Source organism: Rhinatrema bivittatum, chromosome 9, assembly GCF_901001135.1.
Source record: "Rhinatrema bivittatum chromosome 9, aRhiBiv1.1, whole genome shotgun sequence".
NCBI lineage: Eukaryota > Metazoa > Chordata > Amphibia > Gymnophiona > Rhinatrematidae > Rhinatrema > Rhinatrema bivittatum.
The window spans coordinates 89038884-89065880 of record NC_042623.1 but is presented as its reverse complement, the minus strand read 5'-3'; the positions used below and the strand labels follow the sequence as shown (position 1 = coordinate 89065880).

At 42.7% G+C, this 26997-nt stretch overlaps 1 protein-coding gene across 11 annotated transcripts in view; it reads left to right on the top strand.

Moving 5' to 3' along the window:
• ST7 (suppression of tumorigenicity 7) overlaps window positions 1-26997 on the top strand; it is a 342169-nt gene that overhangs the window by 199292 nt on the left and 115880 nt on the right. For 8 of the 11 annotated variants that reach the window (XM_029614960.1, XM_029614959.1, XM_029614961.1 and 5 more), the window contains 4 exons: window positions 6110-6269; window positions 14930-14984; window positions 15825-15940; window positions 19744-19819. In XM_029614960.1, coding sequence (XP_029470820.1) covers window positions 6110-6269; window positions 14930-14984; window positions 15825-15940; window positions 19744-19819 — 407 coding nt within the window. Of the gene's footprint in view, window positions 1-4236; window positions 6270-14929; window positions 14985-15824; window positions 15941-19743; window positions 19820-26997 lie in introns of those variants that run through there. The other 3 variants (XM_029614967.1, XM_029614969.1, XM_029614966.1) reach the window with 3 other exon arrangements.

Here is a 26997-nt window from a genome sequence, read left to right as displayed (position 1 = left end):
ATGGTAGGCCCACCTAGTAACTCGAGGTGGGGTTTAGGTATGAGTGTAGGGGGTTAGGGGCCACTTTGACATTCTACGTGACACGTACGAACAGTACAGTGGTCTCTTGTGAGAACTGATGGCCTTCGGAGTCAGGAAACTCACTCCAAGATGAGATTTGGGCAGTGTTCTCTCCACCTAGCTTGATGTTACCCAGGTAGAGAGTCCATCAAGCTAGGCTGAGAGAACATTGCCCAAATCTCATCTTGGAGTGAGTTTCCTCACTCCGAAGGCCATCAGTTCTTCACAAGAGACCACTGTACTGTTCGTACGTGTCACGTAGAATGTCAAAGTGGTCCCTAACCCTCTACACTCATACCTAAACCCCACCTCGAGTTACTAGGTGGGCCTACCATAGGGATACAAATACCTACCTATGGGGATGATATTATGGTCAGGTTCTCTCTCTCTCTCTCTTTCTCTCACACTCTCTCTCTCTCTTCATATGCAGGAAATACAACAGGTCTGACACCTATCACAAATTCAGACAATGTGCACTAATTAGTGCAAACTGCATAAACCACACCCCTTTTGGTATCACATGCAGTACTTACCGCATTTTGATAAATCCAGGCCTTAGTTAGTGTTTCTAAGGTGTTTTACACAGTATAAAGGCCTAAATAACAGAGCTCAGCAGCGCAGGCTCTCTCTCTGTCACCTTTCCCAGCTCAGCACCCTCACTGACCAACTGTCATGCAGAGAAAACTAAAGGAATATTGTCATATAGTTATAGTTATTATACCATTCTATTATAGTTATTAATGTAAACCATTGTTTTTTTTTACCTGTAAACCATTGTTATACCTGTAAACCGGAGTGAAGGTTTGTACCAAACTTCAGTATATAAAAGCTTACAAATAAATAAATAAAATAAAGAAGAAAAGTATCTGCCCCACTTGGAATTGATTCGTAATTAACAGAAATCTCTTAAAAAATATAAAAACAAACAAACAAAAAACCCCTTGGTTCAAGAGACTAGTAAAATGGAAAATTATTAATTAATTTAAATGCATTCCCAATTATACCAATTCTTTAAACAAAATTGTAATTTGGCTATAATGTGTACCATTACTTTAAACCTTGTTACAGGTGAGCAGGTGACCAGTGCTCTATTGTAAAGGTAATAGCTTCCCTGGATAGCCATTGCTATGGTTCCCAACTACTTAACTCAGTGCAGGCAATACACAGCCCCTTCAAATTCATTATTTTATTTTTTTAACTCTTCACCACATTTACATAGAGGAAACCTTGCCACCAACCTGACTCGAAAAATGCCGAGCATGCATAACCGCACATACATCTAAGATGTTAAACAGATACCGTCAACACCCACCTAATTACTATACCAGTCGTAAAAGAGGTAAAAGGACAACTCTTAATTAATCATATCCATCCATTACAAAGGAAACTGCATTCAATAAAACACCTAATAACAGAATATCATATAGTATCCTACATTTAGAATGCTGAATATACCCCTGAACACTGCCTAATGCTCATAAAAACACACTACATTCAATATTACAATTCAACCCCAATGGGCGTGATGTAGACCACTGGAAAATAAAACGTTGCTCCCTCTATGTTAATAAACAAGTTACATCACCACCTCGTGAGGTATCAAACTGACAGATAACAAAAAAATGCAAATCATCCAACGTATGTTGGCAAGTTATCCAGCGTTCCACGAGTGGCACCTGTTCTTTTCTAATGTGAATACAGCTCTTGTGCTCTTTAATGTGGGTACGAATAGGCCTTTTCGTCTGTCCAATATATATCATATCACATGGGCAAACAATCTCATATACTACGTGTGACGTGGAACAATGGAATCTACCTTTTAATTTGGAAGAACTTTTTAACCGAATATGGGAAAATTCACTGATCAGCAACACATGTTCTCTGTTCTTCTTTGTCTGCTTGATACCCCATGAGGTGGTGATGTTACTTGTTTATTAATCAAGATTATACGTCATTCAAAAGGTGTTTACTTGCTTGAAGATTGCCCCCTGCCCTTTTTAGGGTTGCCAGTAGTTCCAGATTTTCAAGATCAGCTGATCCAGTTCTGGTTTTATCCCACTACATGCAGGGACTTGGTAGTATTGCTTTTTTAAGGGATTGCAATAGGGCTGTCAGAACCCTTATAACTGCTATTAGGGAATAGCCACTGCTATTACTGACATCAGTAGCATGGTACTTGCCAGGTACTTGTAGCCTGGATTGGCCACTGTTGGAAACAGGATGCTGGACTTGTTGGACCCTTGGCCTGACCCAGTATGGAAATTTCTTATGTTCTTATGTTCTTACCACCCTTTTAGTGCAGGTAACAGCACATGGACTTTTACCTGTGTGAAAAAAGAGACAGGGGAGATAAAGTGAGCTCAGAGATTTAATTGTGTGATCTTCACATGTACCTCCATGGGCGAACTTCACGCCTGCTTCCGGGCAGGTGCCCGTGTTCCCCCGCTAACTTCTCATTTTCAAAATGAGCGTGCAGGCCCAAAACCCAAAATACCCATGGGCCTGCAGGCTACCTGCAGAGTTTCATTATAGCCTTTTCCATGAATGAATTATGAAGACACTTAAAGTCATAAATGTGCTATTATGCAAATATCTTCCAGCATGCACAATTATTTTATTCTCATTTTTTTTAGCGGGGGGGGTAGAGGGGTCAGTCTGGAACAGTTTATCTATCAGACTGTCTAATAAGGCCAGCCACATTGAGCTGCTAGCAATCAGGTTGGAATAGCTGTAACTGAAGTATCTATGACAAAAAAAGAAAAGTGGTGGATCATTTTTGCATACATTTGTATCATTGCTGAAAAAAAAAAGAGACATGGAGATTTCCAGCACGCTGGAAATTTTAACTCGGTAGAGGGGGAGGGGAGTTCTGCTCTGGCTCCTACTTTGGTTCAGGCAGAGGCATACCTAGAGTATTTGGCACCTGGGGCGGATACTTCTTTGGCACCCCTTCCCCCCAATATATAATTTTAAAATTTCCCAAACATCAATAAAATATTTCAAAACAGCAGACACGTCAAATAACACCCAATAATTAAAACCTTAAGGATTTTAAAAATGCATATCTGTCATCCTAAGATTGTTGCAGACTGGGGGCGCACACGCACACACACACAATATGCTCCCTCTCATATACACACATATATGCTTGGTGAGAGACAGAAGAAGCATATTAGTATGTAAAAGTCATACACACACACTTTCTCTGTACCTCAGTCACACACACTTCCTCTGTGTGTCTCTCTCACACACAGACATGCTTCTCCCATCTCTCACACACACATCCTCTTCCTCTGTGACTCTCACACACACTACACATACATTCTTCCTCTCTCTCTCTCGCTCTCTCTGTCTCTCACGCACACATGCAGACAAAAACTGAATTGGAAACCACAAGCCAGATTCTGTATGCAGTGCAACAATGGAAAAGCAGAAAATCACTATTCCTCAAAACAATACAATCAAGAAATATAAATCAATCGGAATAGTAAATCCATACTAAAAAATATACATTTCAAAACAGTTGATGACTACAATAATATTCAGTAATTAGAAGCTCCTGTACAAATGTTTTAAAATTTCCTAAACATCGATAAAATATTTCAAAACAGCAGACATCAAATATCACCCAGTAATTAAAACTAATAAGGATTTTAAAAATCCCCCACTCTCCATACCTGAGATTGTCGTGAACTGGGGGTACACACACACACACACACACACACACAAACAAAATATGCTCCTCCTGTTTCTCACACACATACATGCTTGGTGAGAGGCAGAGGGAGCTTGAGTGTGTGTATGTGTGTGTGTGTGTGTGTGTGTGTGTGTGTGTGTGTGTGTGTGTGTGTGTGAAAGAGACAGACACACAAGTTTCCTCCATCTCTCTCTCACACATACAAGCTTCCTTTGTATCTCTCACACACGTTTCCTGTTTCACAAACACATGCTTCCTCTCTCTCACCCTACCCACACACAGGCACCCTCTCACACATATGCACCCACAGGTACACACACACTCACACTTTTGTACACTGACCATCACATACACACACAGGCATCCTCTCATACACACATCCACACCCACCCACCCTCATATACACTTACACCCATACACACCCTCATATACTCACACTCATACACATAAACACACACACTCTATCAATCACCCACCCATCCTCATATACACACACACACACCCACACCCTTACATCCTTATACACACACATACACACACCCTCATACACTGGCACTTACTCTCACAGGGCCAGTCTCCCCTTCTTCAGCCGCCAGTGGCATCGCAGGGCTTCTTCTTCTGCCACTGGTGGCAACGCTGGGCCTCTTCTTTGCCATCACGCCAGCTCCAGGAAATGCCAGCGCGGCCACTGACCTCTGCCACTGCAGGTCCTTGCTTTTGCAAGCAGGGTTTCCCCCGCCACGTCACTGTTCCATGCCACCGGCCATCAGCAGTGGCACCCTGTTGCCACCCGGGGCGGACAGCCCCCCTCGCCCCTCCCTTAGTACACCTCTGGGTTCAGGGTTGTGAGATCTACTGCTTTCAGGAGTCTGCATGCAACGCTGTAGCTTGGACATCTCCGCCAGAGTGCAGCCCTGTCAGAAATGTTAATTTTCTCAGCTGAGGCAGGAGCAATCCCTTTTCTGATCTGTGGGAAGGCAAGTAATTAAAATGTAAGTCCCTGTGCATTACACAGCTGGAATTCTCCTGCGGGGCTTTTAGCGGTGCATAAAGTGTCCCAGTGGAGAATGTTGATTCCGTTTAAGAGCTGGGTCCCATCTGGCAGAGTAGGTCATTGCCACATTGACTACAAAGTGAAAGAGAAAGAAAACAGCATAAACAAAATAAATTATATTTTATACGTTCTAGGAGACATGGAAATGAAGGCTGGGTTTGGTTTTAAAGACATTCCCGTGTTTAAACATTTATTTGTGTCTATTCTGTTCTTAAGCTTGTATCCCGTTTTATTCCCCCACAAGCGGGTCTCCTTTTCCCCTCTTTATAAACACCCACCATCCCAGACAGCATGCCCAGGTGACTCTGGTACCCTCGTTGGCTCCAAGGGTTGAAGGAATATCCTCCGAGAACTGTGGACGAAGCAGGTTATAAATAAATAAATAAGTAAATAAATACGGACTCTTAGGGCCACTCTGTGGCTTGCAGGATCTTTATAATAGTGGGAGTCATCTTCCCTCCTTTCCCAAGCTGTAGTACGTTGTCAGCACTGCACGTCCAAGTAGCATTGCAGCCTTATCCCAGGTCAGCCGACAATGCTGATCCAGTCCTGGTCTTGCCTTATTGCATGCGTGAATTAGTAGCTTTGATTTTCCCATTTATTGATTTCCCTAAGAAAAGCAGAATGACATCTCCAGGCATGAGGCAAACCCAGGACTGGACCAGCCTGTTCGTTCGAAGTGACAACCCCTACACCCAAGCCTTGCCCTTGAGACTCAAATCTGAGTCTCCTACATGCTATGGCCCGGGTCATGGGGCTGGCCCATGCTCCCATTTTTTTTAGAACAGGATTTAGAGAGAATTATTGGTGAAAAATTAAGATATAGGTTCATAAAATAGGGAGAGAAACTTTTCCATACACAGAAAAGGATTTGAAATGCTTCAAGCACTTTTCAGATTTTTTTTTTGTCTATAAAACTATAAAATGAGGGCTTTTGCACTTTGCCAGGAAGGACTTGATGGGTAAGACAGAGTTGATGCCTAGCACAAAAAAACTATTAAGCTATGAAAAAAAAGTTAAAATCGGGAGCTCCATTTTGTTCAATAGTAAATTCCTGGAATTGCTGCTGAAATTGCGTTTAGAGTCTCAGGTCTCAGTCTATCGTCATGCTTATACCTAATAGGCAGTCAAAAAGAAGAAAAGGAAGAGCCTCCGAGAAGCTGCAGCCTGCCGCATAGCTCATGCAAAACTGAAAGACTGAATATTATGCATGTATTGTTATAGCTTCCATATCCACAATAAGGAACTGATAAACATACACCTGGGCTGTTATCTCTTCTCTCTCTGTTTTATTTTAGATATTTGAATGGTGGTATTTCCGGAAGTATGGTACATCATTTATTGAGCAGGTCTCTGTGAGTCACTTGCGCCCCTTGCTGGGCGGGGTGGATAACAATTCCCCCAGCAACTCTACTACTACTAATGGAGAGTCTGACTCCAACCGACAAAGTGTGTCAGGTGAGTGGCTGCCTTTGCTCCACAATGAAAGGTAATTAAAATGCGATTATATAAAGTATGGCCCCATGAAGACAACAGAGTCGTCATTATCCCGTAGCATCTTCCTTGCCTTTTGCGCTGTACATCTGTAAAGGGCTCCCTAATACATCCTTCCCGGTTATTGTAGGCCGACAGACTTTTAGTAGAATCGAATGCAACATACTCTGCAGTCGGATAGTTGGGTATTTGCCATCATCTTAGTTATAGCTGAGTGGGAAAGTTGTGTGCTGCAACTGTAAGTCCTGAATCAGTGGAAGATGTGCTTTCTCGTATTTTACTCTTTTAATGTGTGTGGTAGACAGGCATCTGGAAAAATCAATATGAAATACATCTGAGGCCAGCAATAAATCATGGAGCCAACTTACATCAGTAGGACAGTAATTCTGTGGTGGTTCAAAATCTCATCTGGCCTGTTGTCATAACTCCATTGCTCCGGTTTTAGTTTTATTTCTAGATCTCCCTTCCATTTTGATTTCATACATTTTTTTTTTAGGACTAAAACACATACCCCTTTTATTATGGCCACTGCCCTCCTGTTTTAATTGCCTTCCACGCATTCAGTCCTCTGGGCCTCCCCCCTCCTATCCCAGCCAGTATGGATATGCACAGCGAATATGCATAAGATGTGCCTGCAGGCAGTGGAGGCAGCGCATGTAAACATATTCAATAGGAATACCCTCAGAACCCGACTGAGGAATGGGTTGAGAACCACTGCTTTAGCTGTTAGGTAAATTCAGTTTTATACATGGAGATAGTGCTTAGCAGGGCAAGAGGATGTGCAATCAGCCAATCAAATAGCTCACTCAGTCTCATCCATCTTATAACTGTAAATGATCAAAGATAAAACTTTTGGCTGAATTTGTAGATTACAGGCCTCCACTCAGACTTTGTGTGTTTGTTTGGCAATATTGTTATCTATAGTAATTTACAAGGTAGTAACCCTGCACAGTGTAACAATCTCTGTGGCAAAAACCAAGCAATTATGTTAATTTCTTTGGACAATGTGAATTAAAGAAGTTATTATTATACGTGGGCTGAATTTGCGCAAATTCCTTTTGCCCTCTGGAGAGTGAATATCTGAAAATATCCAAATAGCAACCGCTGAAAAAGCAGATATTGGGGAGATGTATGTCTGAAAAAAAAAAAATTACTCATCACAGCCTGAGCAAAAGCGACGAGAGGAGAAGAGCCACTGCTCAGCTCTCATGAGAATCTGTGGCGCTCAGCGTATTTAAACACCTCGAACTTTCCGTTTTTACAAACCATAGCAGTAGTTCTCCTTTTTTTATATTTTCTTACTGCACCCAGAATAGAAGTGTTTCAGTTTTCATTGCTATCCAGCAAGTGTCATTTTATTATGTCCATACTGTCATCTCCCTGTGCATCCTTCCTGCCAAGATGGCATCATGTGATCAGCTCTGCTTCGTCTTGGTACAAGCTGCCCAGCAAGGAGCGGCAAAAGCTTCCTGTTCACTGCGTGGACCCCGGACCTGAGAAATGCTTAGGTGGTAGTTTTCAAACGAGTTATGTGCGTAAAAGTAGCATTATATTGTAGCAATTTTCAAAAGCCCGTTTACGCACGTAAAACCTTTTGACAGTTCAGCCCTATGAAAAGTAGCAGTTTTCAAAAGTCCACCCTCACACGTAAATCCTTCTCAAAATTACCTTCTTAGAGTCAGAAAAGACACTGGCAAAAAACTCTCAGGGTTAAGAACATAAGAAAATGCCATACTGGGTCAGACCAAGTGACCATCAAGCCCAGCATCCTGTTTCCAACAGTGGCCAATCCAGGCCATAAGAACCTGGCAGGTACCCAAAAACTAAGTCTATTCCATGTTACCATTGCTAATGGCAGTGGCTATTCTCTAAGTGAACTTAATAGCAGGTAATGGACTTCTCCTCCAAGAACTTATCCAATCCTTTTTTAAACACTGCTATACTAACTGCACTAACCACATCCTCTGGCAACAAATTCCAGAGTTTAATTGTGCGTTGAATAAAAAAGAACTTTCTCTGATTAGTTTTAAATGTGCCCCATGCTAACTTCATGGAGTGCTCCCTAGTCTTTCTACTATCCGAAAGAGTAAATAACCGATTCACATCTACCTGTTCTAGACCTCTCATAATTTTAAACATCTCTATCATATCCCCCCTTAGCCGTCTCTTCTCCAAGCTGAAAAGTCCTAACCTCTTTAGTCTTTCCTCATAGGGGAGCTGTTCCATTCCCCTTATCATTTTGGTAGCCCTTCTCTGTACCTTCTCCATTGCAATTATATCTTTTTTGAGATGCGGCGACCAGAATTGTACACAGTATTCAAGGTTCGATCTCACCATGGAGCGATACTGAGGCATGACATTTTCCGTTTTATTCACCATTCCCTTTCTAATAATTCCCAACATCCTGTTTGCTTTTTTGACTGCCGCAGCACACTGAACCGATTTCAATGTGTTATCCACTATGACGCCTAGATCTCTTTCTTGGGTTGTAGCACCTAATATGGAACCCAACATTGTGTAATTATAGCATGGGTTATTTTTCCCTATATGCATCACCTTGCACTTATCCACATTAAATTTCATCTGCCATTTGGATGCCCAATTTTCCAGTCTCTCAAGGTCTTCCTGCAATTTAACACAATCTGCTTGTGATTTAACTACTCTGAACAGTTTTGTGTCATCTGCAAATTTGATTATCTCACTCGTCGTATTTCTTTCCAGATCATTTATAAATATATTGAAAAGTAAGGGTCCCAATACAGATCCCTGAGGCACTCCACTGTCCACTCCCTTCCACTGAGAAAATTGTCCATTTAATCCTACTCTCTGTTTCCTGTCTTTTAGCCAGTTTGCAATCCACGAAAGGACATCGCCACCTATCCCATGACTTTTTACTTTTCCTAGAAGCCTCTCATGAGGAACTTTGTCAAACGCCTTCTGAAAATCCAAGTATACTACATCTACCGGTTCACCTTTATCCACGTGTTTATTAACTTCTTCAAGAAAGTGAAGCAGATTTGTGAGGCAAGACTTGCCCTGGGTAAAGCCATGCTGACTTTGTTCCATTAAACCATGTCTTTCTATATGTTCTGTTATTTTGATGTTTAGAACACTTTCCACTATTTTTCCTGGCACTGAGGTCAGGCTAACCGGTCTGTAGTTTCAGTGCGGCAAATTGTACTGTCCTTTATCTCCAGACTCTTACAATACTGGACTACAAATATCTCCTCGGCCTTCAAAGCTACCATCCATATTTGAAACAAGTTCTCAAGACAAACCATCCCATTCAAGAAATTACAGGCAGCCTGCTTCATAGAAGTTGTCCATACAAAATGAGACTCACTGGCATTGATGCACTACCAAAAACACACTTAAGCATCAAGCCCGGAGAAATCTTCCCTCTACTCCTGAGTCCTTGCCCTTCTTTTGGAAAAGGATGCAGAATAAATTAGCCTCAAGAAGGCATATAAGGTACGGAGATTAGGAACTCGCACTGAAAAAAAGGAAAAAAAAAAGATGTGGAGACCCAGGAGGTAAAGTGAAGACAAGAGGATGTGATTGGCCTGTGGAGGAATGGCCCTGCGCCTTCTCACAGTCACAACTCCTCTAACTTTGTGCAAACCTCTGGCTCAGGAAGCTGCTTTTATCCAGGCGCATGTTACCTAGAGGGCAGATGTAGACTCAGAGGAGGCAGAGGACAAACTCCAAGAACTGTGTGGCACAGGCGGTTGAAAGGCAGATTTTTTACCCATGTTCCTCCATCAGCAATGATAGCAAGCGCAGAATATGTGGATGATTTTTGTAAGCGCATACTTTGCAGTGAATTTTCCAAGGGAAATTGCCCTGATGCCTTTCCTCTGCCAATTCACTACAAGATATGTAAGAAAGAGTACTTGGACGCATTGCATCTAGGTAGCCAAATTCAAGATTGCCTTTTAAATGATGGAAACATTAAAATAGAAGATTTTTGTGTGTGTGTGATAAAAACAGGCCATGAAAGAAAAGTGTTTTTTATTGTATCTTGTATGCTGCATCTTTCATTTTATCATTTTGACTCTGGTACTGGATTGGGTTGTGTTACAGATGAAATGGAATGGAGTTAAGAGACGGAAAGGGCTATGAGAGATGCAGACTCTCTTCCAGTATGCTACCCTTTTTTTGCAAATTTTTCCTCTTTCCATAAAGCCTTGCAAAACATACAGGGCCCAGTATTCAGCCGCAAAGTGGCTAGTTAAGTTAGCCAGATACACCTATGTGGCTAACTTAACCAGGATATTCAGCAGCGCAGAGGCACCACCGAATATACCTGGCTGTGTTAAAGTTAGCTGGATATGTATACCTGCCTAACCTTAGACCAGCCCTTCGGCACAGCCAATATTCGGAGTTAGAAGTTTAACCTATCTGGCTAACTCCGATCCTCCCTGGAATGCATACTTCCCACCCCAGGAATGCCCCCAACTTTTCCAGCTAGAATTTAGCCAGATAAGCCGTTTAATATCGCAGCTAAGCCATTTAGACAGATAACTTTACTGGGGGTGTGCTGCCATTCTCCTTCAGTCACAGCTATCTGAGTGTTTTCTCCAATATTTCTCCAATATTTATACTTTCTCCAATATTTCTCCAATATTTATACTTAACCCCTCCCCCAGCAGCACATCCATCACAGCTCCCTCTGGAACATGGTTAACATAGACCCCTAAGTTTGGGCACTGGGCATCTCCCTTTCCCGGGTTGTGAGCACCACTTCTGCAAGATCTCTAGCCCCGGTTAGCCCAGGGAGCAGAGTCCTGGCCTGGGAATCAAACGCAGGCCTTGCTGTGTGGCGGGAAATTGCACTGCCACTGAGCCACCAGATCAACCTCACCTGCAGATCTTTTTTTACATTTATCCGATTCTGTGTGACTGTCACAGTCATGCATGCAGTTGATGTAGTTATTGTTTTGTGAATTAATTGGAGCATTCAAAATCTTGTTATTTTCTCTTTTGGTGACACAGTTAGATTTGTATCTCGCTATATTAGTATTTTTCCCCAGGGTGTCTGCTTTGTTTTATTTGCATTCCAACAGAGTCGCATAGCAGACTGATAACAGGAGTCCTCTCTTTCACATTTTCTAGTGCAAATTGTGAAGAAGATGACAACCAAGAACATCACTTGGTTACTTTGCACAAAATACCCTCTCATTTTATTAAGAAGGTGTCACACAAAAAAGATTCCATTAAAAACGGCTGTCAGATAAAAAAGGCCTGGTTTTGTTCCTCTCCTGGTCATAGCCAATACCTCGTTAAAAGCACTGAGTGGAGTATGAAGCTTAGTAGTTCTTGTTGATTCCTCTCTAAAAATGGAAGAGCATGTAGCAGCAGTCACAAGGAAAGGTTTTTTTCAATCCTCGATTTGTAAAACAACTCCACCCATTTCTTTAGGCTTCAGAACTGAGAACAATTATGCAAGCAGTAGTCTTAGTCTATCTAGACTACTACACTGTAGTGCATACAAGTCTCCCTAGGAAGATGTTGCTTAAGCTGCAAAATATACAAAATTCAGCGGCCAGGATTATATGGGCTTCTGATCCTTGGTTTATACATTGCAAATTTAGGTGATTATTTTTTTGGCATTTAGGTGTATTCGGCAGGTACTAAAAATAGCATATATTGCTATTTTTGTGCACAAACTACAATTTTTTGCACCTATTTAGTTGTATCAAATTTAATAAGATGTAAATCAATTCATTGTCAAGTTTTCAGATGCAATCATTATTTAAAAGTTCGAATCCCAAAATTCAGCTTCACAATGCTATCTTGCAGGGTGGGTGGATGTAGCTAGGATGGTGGCAGGGTGTGGGTGTGGCTGGTGAGGAGCAAAAGGGTGGGGTAGAGGATGTGTGGCTAGGGGTTAGTAGGGTGGGATAGGAATGGGCTTGTGTGGCTGAGGGTTTTGCTGGTGCGTGGGTGTGCACAGGCTGAGGGACTGGCTGGGAGAGTTGGAGGGTGGATGGGGGGGTCTGTGGCTCTGGGGGTTCCCTCTCCCTTCCTCCTCTTCCCATGCCAGCAGGGTTTGAGCTTTCCACCTGCTGGGTAGTGCTTGCATGCCTCAGCCAGATGACATCATCAGAGTTCCTTAAGGTCGGCGGCCTATTTTTGTTTTGTTTCTTTTTTTGTTAGAACCAAAAAAATAATTTATCAGGAGTGTTTTATCAAGGGTTTTCAGTTTTTATTGAAAATCAGAAGCCCTAATTGTAACAGGACGTAAATGGTGGGACGGGGCAACTACCTTGCTCAGAGCCTTAGATTGGCTACTAGTGAGTTTACATGTGGTATGCAAACTGATGATATTAACTTTTAAAGTTTTGAGAGGTCTGGGAGCTAGATATTTGTCAGGATGATTTATAGCCCAGGGAGACAATTAAAGTAAGATCTAGCCAGCAAGCAAGCACATCTCATTCCTGAAGGAACTAAAACTAGTACCGACTAGAAACAGATCATTCACAGGTTTAGTCCCACAAATATGGAATTCCTTGCCTATTGAGGCAAGAGAAGACTTTATTACTGTTCTTTTTGTCAACAATTGAAGACTTAGCTTTTTGCTAAGATTGCTAGATATGATGTACCCACGAATATCGGTATAAAAAAAGCTATGCAATAAATAAATAAATAAATAATATTTTGGAGAGTCGTCTTCAATGTCTATCGCTTCCTTGTGGGGGTGGTTGTTTGGTATGTAATACCTGGCAAATCTGGGTTTGAAGAGACTCAGGTTTAGTGGTTGGAGTGGCGATCTGAAACTGGTATTAGTGGCCCTTTGGGACGGGGAAGAGTGGGTTGTTAAGATTCAGGCAAGTGCATATATGTACTACCGGCTGATGTCCAGTGGCGTAGGACCTCATTGTGAATTGGTTATACTGCTGTGGTAATAGCAGCTGGTGAGATGCGGGACATGAGGGGCAAATGTTTGTATTGAAATTCTGTAGGGGATTTTGATTAATAAGGGAAGTTAATAGTGGAGGGGGATGTAAGATGTGAAGGTGACTTGGGTGGTTTGTTATTCATGAATTACATTTCATATGGTACATGCGGTGGGATTTTAAAAATAATCGGAGGGAGGCAAGTTGTGAGGATGGTGTTATATTGCTTTGCATTTGGTGTGCCGTATTCTTTGATTTAGTGTTGTAAGCTGCTCTGAACTGATTATAAATCAGAAAAAGCACATTATAAATCCTGCATTGAATTAAAAGGAGCCATCTTACTCCTCAAGAACTTTAACTGGCATTCTCTTCTGGTATGTAAAGAACAATTTGCAAAAAGCAATAACTCGGGCAATTTGTTCTGACTGATATTTGCCCCGCTCCAAGGTGGCTATAAGTGTGCGCTGCTTCCATAGCGCATGCACTTTTATCCTCATTAAAAGGAGGTGCCCTGAGGGTGATGCTTTTAGGTCAGGGAGGTGGGAAGGGGTTTTCCCAGAGTACGTACGCTATTTTGCCTCTGCTTGACCATCCCCACTCTTAGCAGATGCAAACCACATGGACACTTTTAACGCACACACTTTGCACCTGCTCGCTGTCAAAGGGAAACAGCTGCAAGATATGCAGGTTAAAATATCCCGCGCACTGTGCGCACACAAGGCAGGCTATTGAAGATTTCCGCCTTATCAACCAAGCGTGATTTACTCATGGTCAGCGAAGTAGCATCAGACTGTAGCATCTGAGTCACAGTGAGGGCTCTACCTGTTTTCCCAATCCTCCTATTGCATTGCAATTTCTGTATTTACGTGTATAAGATGTATACTGATGTATATATGTGTATATCTGTCTATAGATGTTTGCTACAAAATATACTATGTAACTAGTAATAAATGATAACTGGACATTCTGGCACTCGGAGAATGTAAACACAACTTCTCTTATTGTTGAAAGAGGTGACTCAGCCAGCAGCATAAATACTTATGTAGTGCACGCCTTTATGGGTAGAAATATTAGGAAAATCCTTAGAAATAATTGCTTTCAGTTTGTAAGGACTGTTCTAAATTGAGTTTCATGATAATGAGTTGTCTTGGCATTGGGGTGGAAAGAGAGAGAGAGAGATCTATGAGATATCAAGAAAACCGTGACTTGAGAAGACAGAAAGGGCACCTGAATTAACTCCAGGTTCTTAGAACTGTCGATCATATTTGCTCATCACACTTGTCAGCCTTGGTACTATTGTTTAAAGCAAGGCCAACAGCTGGCATCAAGGCTTCTTGATTTGTAAATAGAGCAGAAAAGTAATCGACTGCAGCTGAATCGGTGACTGATTTGCAACATTGCCTAGATGCTATGTTTGCACCAGAGAAATCACAGATCTGCTAGGACAAAATTAATTATGGTTTGGGTTTTTTTTATCAATTCCCAGGTAGGCTCGCTCTCTTTGTCTCTCTTTCTCTCTACTTCTGCTTCTAATTATGACTCTTGCCAGCAATTAGTATACTTTCTCTGCTTGGATCTTGTAACTCTAATTTTCTGTTTGAGGCCTGAAGTGAAAAATAAAAACAGATGGCCATGAAATGGTAAAGCAGGCTTTGACTCCATATGATCCGATAGATGCTCTATTGCAGTCTTGCATTATTCTGTTTTCCTCTCTCCTTGTCACAGAATGCAAAGTCTGGCGAAACCCATTAAATCTGTTCAGAGGAGCAGAGTACAACAGGTAAGTATTAGGGGAGCCTGGTATTTAGGAATCAAATTAAGATATTCCAAGTGATAGGAGTTTTCGAGTTCTTCCCAGTAATGTCACCATTATCACTGAGAGAGAAAAGCAGAAACAGTACTTCAGAAATGTTTTTCTTGCATCTACACACAGCCCTAATTTCTGCTCTCTTCAGAGTTATAATCTATAGCAAATGGAGCCTTGATTTTGTCTTAAATATAATATTTTCAGTGTATTAATCTTGTAAGCATTATGAAAGTTAACTGATTTTACTTATCTCATGAGAACTTTTTTATATTAAAGCTTATCATAAAATTAGACAAGTATTTATGCTTGCTGGCCATAACCTTTATGTTAACCGCAAATGGCTTTGTGACAAATCTTTTCGAAGAGATTGCTGCCCATGAGCTGAGAGTATGTGTGTATATTAAATAGAGCTTAGTTTTATGATCTCACCTTCAAAAGCAAGCTGGGCAAATTGTTATGATGGTAAGAGTCACTAACTGGGATCCATTCATACATTTGCAATCAACTCTTGCACAATAGTGAAGGCAGGGGGGTTGAGTGTACCCTTTGTTACTATATAGGATTAAACACACAGGGCCAGATGCACTAAAGGGCTTTTCCCATTTTGTCTCTAGTGGGTAAAATGCTTAGCACATTTGTCCCTGTAGCATCAGTTCTGTTAACCTGGTTTATCAGAAGAATGGCTATCCGCAGGCTGTAGTTCATTAAGGTGGCTTGGAACGCACATGGTCACTTAGCCAAGTTGTGTTTCTTCCGCGTGCATGTTTTATCTCTCAAAACCAGAAAACGTGAGTCCTTTGTGCTACTTTGCAGGTACACGTGGGTAACGGGTAGAGAGCCTTTGACTTACTACGACATGAATCTTTCAGCCCAGGACCATCAGACATTCTTTACCTGTGATACAGATCATGTGCGACCTGCAGATGCAAGTAAGAGCCCATGCTAGTGATGGATATTTATTGGAGTTTCATGAAAGTTCAGGGAGCACGCAGCAGAGCATGATTTATTTATTCCTTCTGCTGCTGCAACTTCGTACGATGAAGCAGAGAGGGAGTTGTTTCTAAGTAATCTGCAGCCCTAGACGTTCCATGCCAGTATCATGAAAGGTTCCTTTGGGGTTCTGGATGGCTTTTGGAGGTGCACTGAAAGTACAGGGAAGGCAGAACGTTTGCAATAGGGGATAGGTGGGGCAGCTTAAAAGATGTAGGGAGAGCAATTTAATATCCATGGAACTGCAGTCTCATTTTCAAATAGAAATTCCATCTGGCGCATGGCAAGATATGCAAAGTACCTGCAGAGATTTCAGAATGAATGCTTTCACTCCCCCCTCCCTAACTCTGCCTCTTTTTTATGCAGGGGGAAGATACACACGCTCTGAAACAGTGCATGTTCTTTTCCCTGCATATGTAGGAGGGAGGGAGCAATTTTCAAAAAAACTTTTAGACTTATAAAGGTGCATTTACCTACTTAAAAAGCTTTGCTCCTTGTCTTGCCCTCCCACCATTGTTACTGACATGCATTCTCATGTGGGTTATATTTGAAAACAAACCTATGAACAATAGTAGTAGTAGGTTGGGGGGGTTGCCACGGTGGCAGCCAAGCCACATTGTGCCAAACTTGTTATAACCTACAGTTTCAATGGAGGTGTTGCATAAATGCAATGTTATAATTAGCCTGGCATGAGTAGCTAATTTTCTCAAAGGAATGGGTAACAATTATGTTTAAAGGCTGACAGACAATCTGTAGGTTGAAAGAATATCCGTTCTCCCATTTGGTTGCATTGTGTGCACTGTGATAGCACTCTTACTATTTGTATATCGATGTCAAAGTGCAGAATGTTGTACTTTGGAGATCTTGTGGATTCAAGTCCCTTCACTAAGAGGCTGCAGTCTGTTTGAGCACGAGGAGATCTGTGATGTATTCAAGATCACGCAGCAAGTATTCAAGCAAGGCTTTGAACCTGGATGGCTCATGTGTCACAGTTTTGTGCCATAATCAGGGGCCTGAGGTCTCCGGCGGCTCCGCAGCCACGGGAAGGAGCACAAAATCCAGCCCATCCCGCGGAATTGCTTCTTCTCTGTGGGAGACCGGGGCTAGGACAGTAAGAAGCAGCAGCAGCTGCAATGACTTTTCTACCCGCCTCTTCCCCATCTCACCGAGTGCCAGTTGCAGCTTCCTTAGAGCAGAGTGTAGGAGCAGCATGGCGTCTTGGGCTGCTTCCTTTTCCTGTGCAGCCCGGGGATGGAGTGGTTATGCTGTAAACCGTGGGCACTATGGCGCTCTCTCCATTTCAAAGGACAACTTTGCAGCCCCAGCTGTCATCTGGCTCCAGATTTTCAGGACAGGTTGATCCAGTCCTAATTGCAAGCAGGGACTTTTAATTCTAATTTCCCCTTTGCATTCCCCAGGAGAAGCAAAACTACAAATTCCTGCATACAGTAGGGTAAACCCAGGACTGGATCAGCCTGTCCTGAAAATTTGAAGCCAGTTGGCAACTCTGCCCTGTTGCACTGGAAGAGGGAACAGCCTACGGTGCCACTTTGCTGCCGCTGTACTCTGCTTTAAGGAAGCTAGGATTGGCACACGTTGGTGAGGAGGGAGAAAGGGTTTCAGCGTGGGTGCTAGTGAGTGGATCAGAGAGGACATGGGGATGAAAGTGTAACCCACACCCCAGTGTGCCTATCCTGCACGGGTGGAGCCATAAAATAATTTGTTTCTCTTTGGGACTGGAACCACTCACCGGCTAGCTCTTTCACTTTCCCCCTCTCTCCCAGGGACAAATCCTTTCTTCTCCTGATCCCAGATCTTCTCTTTCTCCTCCCCATCCCTTATCTCTCTCATGCCTCCCTTTCCTTTCATCCACCTTCCTTCTCTTTTCTCTGTGTTTCTATCCTCCTCAAACCCTTAACTCTCTACCTCTCCAATCCTTTCTTCATTTCCCTCCTCTAAGATCTACTTTCTCCCCATCCACAGATCCCTTCTTCACCTTCCTCCCCAGCACCAACCATTTTTATCTAAAAAACAAATTGATTTAGAAAGTAAGGGGGGGAAATTACATTTCTAATATGCAAATAATGCAAATTTGGCACATGCTTGCCACAGAATTTGCTAGCTTTTGCAGCAGAATCTTGAAAAATCTGCTTCAGGAAAAGGGGTCAGTGTCTATAACTACTGGACTTCTCTTTCTGGACCTATGCTGGTTAAAGGAAGGTTTACTAAGCACCATGAGGTCCATAATCAAAGGCATTTATCCAGCTAACTCAGAAGTTAGCTGCGTCTGAATATGGACTCCATGTTACTTCCCCTTCTGTTTGCTAGGTGAGACCATGATAAGAACATAAGAACATAAAAAATGCCATACTGGGTCAGACCAAGGGTCCATCAAGCCCAGCATCCTGTTTCCAACAGTGGCCAATCCAGGCCATAAGAACCTGGCAAGTACCCAAAAACGAAGTCTATTCCATGTTACCATTGCTAATGGCAAAAATCCGGAGAAGCATCCAAGACTTCTCTACCCACGTCAACTGAATCAGTATGTGAAAAAAAAATATATAAGAATGTGATTGACCTCTAGATAATTGATCAGGATCAGGAAATGAAGCTAGATTGCTCACATTTATTTACATGCCCTCGTTCACGGACTGCGTAACACTGTGATGCTGGCCTGCATAATAATGATGCCAACGTTGGTCATTCATCTATTGCTGAAAACGTTTTGCTTAAATGCCCTATGAGTGGTAAAGTTGCTTCCCTTTTCCTTCCTCCTTATTTTTGCACTTTATAATTTGTGTGCATTTATCAGTGGTTTAAATCTACAGCTGCTTTTTACTGTGCCTAATGGCAAGTACTCTGAGCAACTGTTCCACCTCTCAGGGGTCCAGCAGTCCAGACCAACACCTGATTCTCAGAACTAGGGTTTTTTCCACCCTCTTTCAGTGATACATTGCAACACATCTGCCAAAGTCACTTCTGAGAGTGTGAGGACCCCAGCATTTCAATAATGATTTCTGGCATGGTGGTGATTATCATCCAGATGTCAAAAAGAGAATTAGCTACACATATTTTACAGTATTAGCAGGGCTGACCCTGGGAGGCAAGGGAACAAATCAGAGTGACTATTCCAGGCTCCTCACTTTGGGCAGGGCAGTTTCCCACACTTTAACCCTCTCCTCCTTTCTCCCATGGGCAGAAAGAGAGCAGCACTTCTTACCTGCATCTGCCTCCTCCTCCTCCTCAGTCTGATTTAATCTGAAGTCTGAAAACACCCACCAGCCCTGCAGGTTTAGACTTCAGATTGAAGCCGGCAGAGGAGGCGGTAGGCGTAAGAAGTGGGAGAATATCGTGCTTGGGGTTCGGGGGAAGGGTGTATTTAGAAAGAATTGTTCCCAGAGAGAGGGGCATGGTGATGATAGTGGAGAAGGCCCCCACATAGTTGATTTGCCATGGACCTGTACGCTCCCCTAGAGTCAGCTTTAAGTATTAGTAAGTCCTCCAAAGCCTGCACCAAGCTTTTCCTAAATTTATAGACCATTGGTGTCCAAACATTTACTGGAATAAAAGTTAAAACAGATTGCTGTTTATTTTTTATATTATTTGAGAAACTGAATCTTGCCCTCTTACCATGTAAAATCCTGATGGTATTCTGTACCGATTTCAAGTTGAGCAGGCAATTGTTCTTAGTTACTTCAGACAGACTGAGATACTTTTTTTTTTTGTTTTCCTTGTTGAACAGTAATGCAGAAAGCATGGAGAGAAAGAAACCCGCAAGCTCGAATTTCAGCAGCACACGAAGCTTTGGAGTTAAATGAGTAAGTGACCATGTCAAAAAGAATTCCCTAAAATCCAAACAATATTGAATTTTTCGAGCTGCCAGGTAAACTTTTATTCAGATATTGTAAAAGACAAAAGTTCTCTTCAGCATTTTCCATCGATAAGCAGACTGAATTAACCATTACATATGGGTGATGCCATCCGATGGCACTGAACAGACTCGTCTCTTTGAGCTGTAATGAGTATGTGCGAGACTCAGTCATTTTTGTCCGAGCATAGCACTGACGTGAACTCAGTCTCTCTTAATAATGTTTTTTTATATCCTTAAAAACTTTCAAATTCAGTATTTTTTCTTCAGTCTCTTACTAAGTTGCCTCTGCAGCTCCACAACAGCACTTTTCAGTGCTACAAAAAAAAAACCCAGCAAAGAAATTTGACCTTCTCTTCCATCATGTCCAGCCAGAAGAAGTTAACAACAGTGAGTGGTTTTAAAAGTTGTATCTGTAGAAAGATTATGTCCCTCACCAAAAGACATGAATTGTGTTACCGATGCCTTGTCCCGGAATACAACCAAAAGAACTGCTATGCCTATGGATGGATGTCCCTGCGCTCACAGCGTTGTAGGGCACTTTGTATCGAGGAACTGCGAAAATCTCTTTGGAGACATGGTAGGTTCTCATCCTACAGTGCAACCTCATCTGCCTCACTGGGAAAGTAGTTGAGCAGAAGTTCCTCTAAAACTTCCCCATTCACTCAGGCTGAAACATCAAGCACTGGAGCCATTGCAGCTTCTGTTGAAGAAGCAAAAGCACTCTTAAGTGAGGTGCATTGGCACAGACACAGTCGACATAACCATCATTGGTATCATCAGCACAAGCAGCATCAATATTCCTGATGCAATGACTGTCCTGAAGTATCTTTCACACAGTGCATCAAAGCGCTCGATGCACAATCCACTGATGTATTTGACACACAGAACTTCAATGTACTCAACGTACTGGTAGACTTGACGCTTAATACTCCAATGTCACTGATGTGTGGCCTCATTGCACACCAAATCATCTACTCTTTGGTTACACAGTACTCAGGATCCTATACCCCACAATCCCACAATGCACAGTGTAAGGATATATGGCATAAGCCTGCCGCAGTATCATCGACCTGCACCAGATTCCTTGATGTGTGTCTCCAAAGACCCATCAAAGCATTCCAATACATCCAAGGAATATAAACACAGTACCCCAATGAAGTCATCAATGCATCCATTTCAGACTTCGATTTATCAGACTGCTTTGCCAACACAGCCCCTATCCCCTCCAATAACCAGGGTGCTCATTCTGCTCAGACTAGTGGCAAAAGAACTTTGCTTGGAGTCTACAAAGTCAATATCTTCTATGGTATTGCTTACCTCCAACAGGCCACCCATTCTCAGGCAGAAGTCTATCTTGGTCTCAGAAGAGGATGTCCTACCACCTACACCAAGCCAGAGGACACATCAGTTGCTCAATCAAATTGCAGATTTGATGAAGAATTTCTTTACCTCTGACCAAGGAGAAGGAAGGAACGTTCTAGCCTCTCCTTTCCACTATTGCTATAATGATACCACAGACAGGATTCCTGTTCTTGCCAATAGGGATGAGTTCACCATCAGAACTCTTAATTAGGGGTTCTTCATTGTTTATAGCACTGGATTATAGTAGTTCAGAGGTTCTAGACCAGGGTGTTTCTCCTCAAAGTCAAGCAGAAGCCCTCCCAGTTCATCTTCTTTGTCATTGGAATCCTGAATAAATGAGCCAGTATCTTTAAGCTTAGATGAAGACTCTACTGGCATAACCATCAACCCACTTCTGGATTCTCTGAACCACACCTCGCCACCAGAGGATCTCATCTATTCTAAGTTTGAGGAAAAGATGGGTAGAGCAATGGGTGTCCATATCCACAAAGTCCTCATTCTGAGCTTCTTGACCTTCTTCAAATACTGGATACTTCAGTTTTACCAGCAGCTATTCCAGTTCACAACATCCTCAGTGTTCTACAGATGAGAATATGGTAAACTCCTATTTCAGTCACTCCCATAGCTAAATAGCTAGACCTCAAATACAGAGTCCAGCAATCATTGAGCTTTGGAATTGTCCTGCTGCTTTACTATTCTGTAGTGGTTGAGTCTGTAATGAAAAAAGGCAAAGACACAGATTCATTCAAATTCTCCTCCAGAAGAAGACCACAAACGTCTAGATAACGTTGGCAAGAACATTTTTCAAAGTGCAATGCTATCTACTTGCATTACTATACACTAATTCTATATGGCGCAATATATTCATGACAGCATTCAAATATTGAAGCCTTTCCTACCTGCCACTGAGCAAGGCAACTACTATATACAATCACTCCTGAATGTGGAAGAAGGCATCTGTCACCTACTTCGATCAGTCTATGAATTCTTTGATTTAGTTTCACATACCTCCTCAACCTCCATTGGGGCTAGATGTAAGGCATGGCTTCAAGCAAGTAGCATCCATAAAGATATCTATGAAAAACTGGCAGACCTTCCCTGCTTGGGGGACCATCTTTTTGAAGAAAAGCTCCAGGAGATGGTGACTCAAATAAAGGACCAAAATGTGCCAGTGCAATCACTTTCGATGTCTCCTGAACAGCCTTCCATGGTGTGATGTCACTTCTATCCGTACAAATGACCATTCTTCACAGGAGGCCATACCAGTCTTTTCAACAGTATCATTTGCTGCCTTTTTCGGTCCAACATCAACAGCCACTTCTGGCCAGGCCTCGACAAAGAGAAAACTGTTAGCCAAAAACCATACAAGAGGCCCAGCCCTAAATGGGGCTTAGTTTTTGATCCTTCTGAACAATCCATTCTTGACTCTCCCAGTAGAGGGAAGAATCTGATGTTTTGTAGAGGAGGTGGTGTCAGATCACCAAGGATCCCTGGGTCCTCTGAATTGTGCAATCTGTGGACCAGTTGCATTTTTCTTGGCTACTATCCCTTCCACATTTTTCAGTGTTGCATCTGGATTTTTCTCATCTACCACAGCTTCATCTGGAAGTCCAGTCACTTCTCCAACAACAAGCAATAGATCCAATCCCAGTTATTCAACAAATGCAAGGTTTCTATTCTCAATATTTCATTATCCCCAGGAAAACAAGGGGATAAAGGCCCCTTTTGGATTTAAGACATCTAATTAAACATATACTCTGAGAGAAATTGAACTCCCTAAGCACTATACTTCTTTACATACAAAAGGATGAATGGATGTGTGCCTTGGATCTGAAGAATGCATACCCATCCAATCTTCGCACTGGCACTACCTTCACTTCCAGATGGATTCTTCCCACTACCAGTACTAAGTACTCCCATTTGGCCTCTCTTCAGCTCCGAGGGTCTTTAAAAAATGCCTTGTGATAGTGGCAACTCATCTCTGTCACCAAGGAATATAGATCTTACTTACCAGGATGATTTCCTCATCACAGCGAAATCACAACACAAAGTGTTCTGCTCCCTGAGTTCGATGATAGGTCTTCTACACCGCTTAGATTTTTGGGTCAACTTCAAGAAATTGAGCATGGAGCCCACTCAGAGACTCAAATTCATCGGGACTTGGATAAACACTGTAAGAAAGACCATTTCTTCCTCTTAACTGAGGAAACACCATGATGTCGCTCATCTGCAACCTTCTCTTTTCTCCACACTCATCAGCCAGAAAACTCCTCATAGTCCTCAGTCACTTGGTAGCGGCCATCTATGTGGTCCCACTGATCCTTCATATCCATTACCGCCATTGATATACCCAGTGAGATCAACTAATTCAACCACTTTTGTCTCCAGTGCAAAACACAGTGACTATGAAATGAGAGATGCAGTGGTTGCTGCGTCCCAAATTATCAAGGAAGGATCCCCTCTTTGTTTACTCCTCTATCAAGTGGTGCTAGTGGTGTATGTTCAAACATAAGGCATCTGAACTCTTCAAGAGAGCCGCTATCAAATCAATCTACTAGAATTGAGAGCAGTCAGATAGCTCTATGAACCTTTGTACATCTCCTTGAGGTGAAGAGCATCCTGATTCAAATTGACAACCAGATTGCCATGTTTTAAATTAAGAAGCAAAGAAGAATGGGAGCGTGACCTCTCTGCCAAGAAGCCCTAAAAATCTGATTTTGGGTGGAAAGAAATCAAGCTATTCTGCAGGCCACCTAGCTGCTGGTCATCTCCAACACACTGGCAGATTGGTTCAGAAGAGTATTTTAATACAAGAGTGGTATCTACAGCAATCAGCTTATGGGGTCTACCATTAGTGGACCTATTCACATTACAAGAGAACACAAAACTAAATCAATTTTGCACAGTTCTGCTAAGCAATCACAGATTAGCTCAAAAGGCTTTCCTCCTCGACTGGGGACAAAGCCACATGTCTGCTTTCCTACCATTACCACTTACCACCACAACAGTGCAAAAGGTTCTTCAGGGCTGTGCTCAGCTGAGCACAGCCCTGAAGCCCTCATAGCCCCAGCGTGGCTCAATCAGATCTGGTATACGTGTCTTATACAACTTTCCAGCAGTCCTCCCATATTTCTGGGAACAGACCCTGCATTGATAACTCAGGAAGATGGGTCATTGTATCATCCCAACCTTTCAGGCCTCAATCTTAATGTTTGGATGTTGAGCGCTCAGAGATCACTGATTTCCACTTTCAGAGATTGTAGAATTACCACTTGTTATGGTTATTGATGTTTGGGTGGATCCTTGGACACTGTGGCAGCTGACCACGCCCTCGGGGGGGCAGTCCCGTGAGGGACCACAGTGTCAGGCTAGACTCTGGACACACAAACACAGATTTGAATCTTTTATTAAACAATTTTGGAAACCATCAGAGGTGGCAGTAGTGAGTAGTGGATATTGAGCCCGGCTGGGCAGGTCTCCCACAGAACGCTGGAACAGCGAGTCCTCTGCTAGGCAGTGCTGTAGTGGAAAGAGACTGAGAGTTATGAGTACACAATAAGAAGCATTCAGAGTCCCAGGTAGAATTAGGAGAAGCTCCGAGACAGGGAGAGCAGGCCCTCGAGGAGCGAGTACCTGATCCCTTAGAGCAGAGAGACTCAGTTGTATTGTACTCACGTAGCAGTAACAGAGATTCCACTAGACGAGAGGTCTTGAGGAGCGAGTACCTGGTTCCAGTGATGCAATACTGTGGAAAAGATGGTAGTTGTACTCACAGATGGAAACTGTTAGTGAAGTCTTCCAAGTAGAAAGGTTTGAAGATGCAGGCAGCGACTCAGGGAACATGGGCCCTCAAGGAGCGAGTACCGGTTTCCTGATAGCACCTGAAAGAAGCAGAAGAGGCCCCGGAGGAGCGGGTACCCCGTTAGCAACCCCGAAGGGTGTAAGAATTCCAGATAGCGCTGGAGTGGCAGAACAGCTTCGTTATGGAGAGCGAATCCCATCCATAGAGTTACCGTTGCTAACTCGATGACCTAGCAAATACTGTAGGCTTAAATATCCGGGTAGCGTGATGTCATATCAGGGGGATGCCCCTGAGGTTCGCGCCAACATGAAAATAAAGATGAGGGCGGCGTGCATGCGCACGCCCTAAGGTACCTTGGAGGAGCATGGTGGGAGGCAGCACCAAAGCTGGTCCGAGGACGCCGGAGAGGAAGGCAAACAGACGTCACAGCAGCCAGTAGTCCAAGGTGAGTGGGAGAAGCCGCAAGTATTGAGAGGTAGGCGGGCGAAGCCGTTGTAGATCGACGGTCGCAACACTACTCTCATCTGGAAAACCTTTAACTAGAAATTATGCCTTCAAGAGGAATAGGTACTCCAAATAGTGTCAACAAAACACTTTGGACCCATTTTCTTGTGAATATAATCATCTGCTGAAATACTTGCTCTACCTTTCTCATTCAGGTCTTGCTATCTCTTTGGTGCAAGTGCATCTCAGAACTATAGTGGCTTATGCACAACTAGATGGCAAACCGATTTCTATTCACCCGTTGATATCTTGTTTCATGAAAGATCTATATAGCATATGATGCTCCTAGTACAAAAGCCACCTGTTCCATGGGGCCTGAATGTGGTCCTTTCCTAACTAATGAAGTCTCCCTTTGACTCATCGGAGTCAACTTCTCTTGACATGGAAGATGGTGTTCCTCGTTGCAGTGACTTCAGCTAGAAGAGTCAGCGAACTCCAAGCACTTCTTCCACAATAGTGTGATTCTTCTTACCTGAAATTTCTGCCAAAGGTAGTCTCGCTTTCCATATCAATCAATCCATTATACTGCCTACCTTCTTTCTTAGGCCCCATGTGCATGAACGCGAAAAAACTCTACATACTCTGGACTTCAAAAGAGCCTGGGCATATAACAGGAAACAAGGTCAGCCGCAATATAAAACCTCCCAGCTATTTATTTCATATGATCCCAACAGGCTAGTAGTAGCAGTCACCAAGCATACCTTGTCTAACTGGCCAGCTGAGTGAATTCACCACTGCTATACTATAGCAGGACTGCAAGTCACACACTCTATGAAGGCTCATCAAGTGAGAGCCATGGCTGCTTTTATTGCTCATTTTCAATAAGTACCTGTTGAAGATATCTGCAAAGCTGGAGCTTAGTCTTCCATTTATACCCTTATGTCCCTCTACTGTCTTAATAACCTCTCGAAGATTGACAATAAATTTGGACAAGCAGTTTTGCAAAATCTGTTCTCTCTGTAGTCCACTCTCCATAGTGTGGGCCGGGTTGCTTACTAAGTAAATGTTCCACTGCAAGTGGAACATTTACAAGTAAGCAACCATTACAAGTGGGACTCCCCACTTGTAATGGTTAATTCAGTATACTTGTTGATGGAAATAAACAGTGTTTTCTGTAGTTGGCAGGATGAATTTACCATGGAATAACCACCCACCTCCCTGGAAAGTCAACTAACTAGATTAGTTCTGTTATAGATGGAGTAGGCTCACGAGGCATCGCTTATGTGGGAACTCCTACACATGCTCAGTAGAGCTCAAAGCTGTACTAGCTTGAAGATAGGAGTCCATTTGGTGCCGCCGGATGACATAACCCACATGTAATAGCTAATTCATCTTGCTATCTATGAAAAATACTTTTACTGTAAGCAAACTTGCTTTCTTTTCAATGGCTTAGAAATAAAGCAAGTCTGGATTTTCATAGGGAAGGGAAATTAAAACACCTAATAAATTATCTCCAA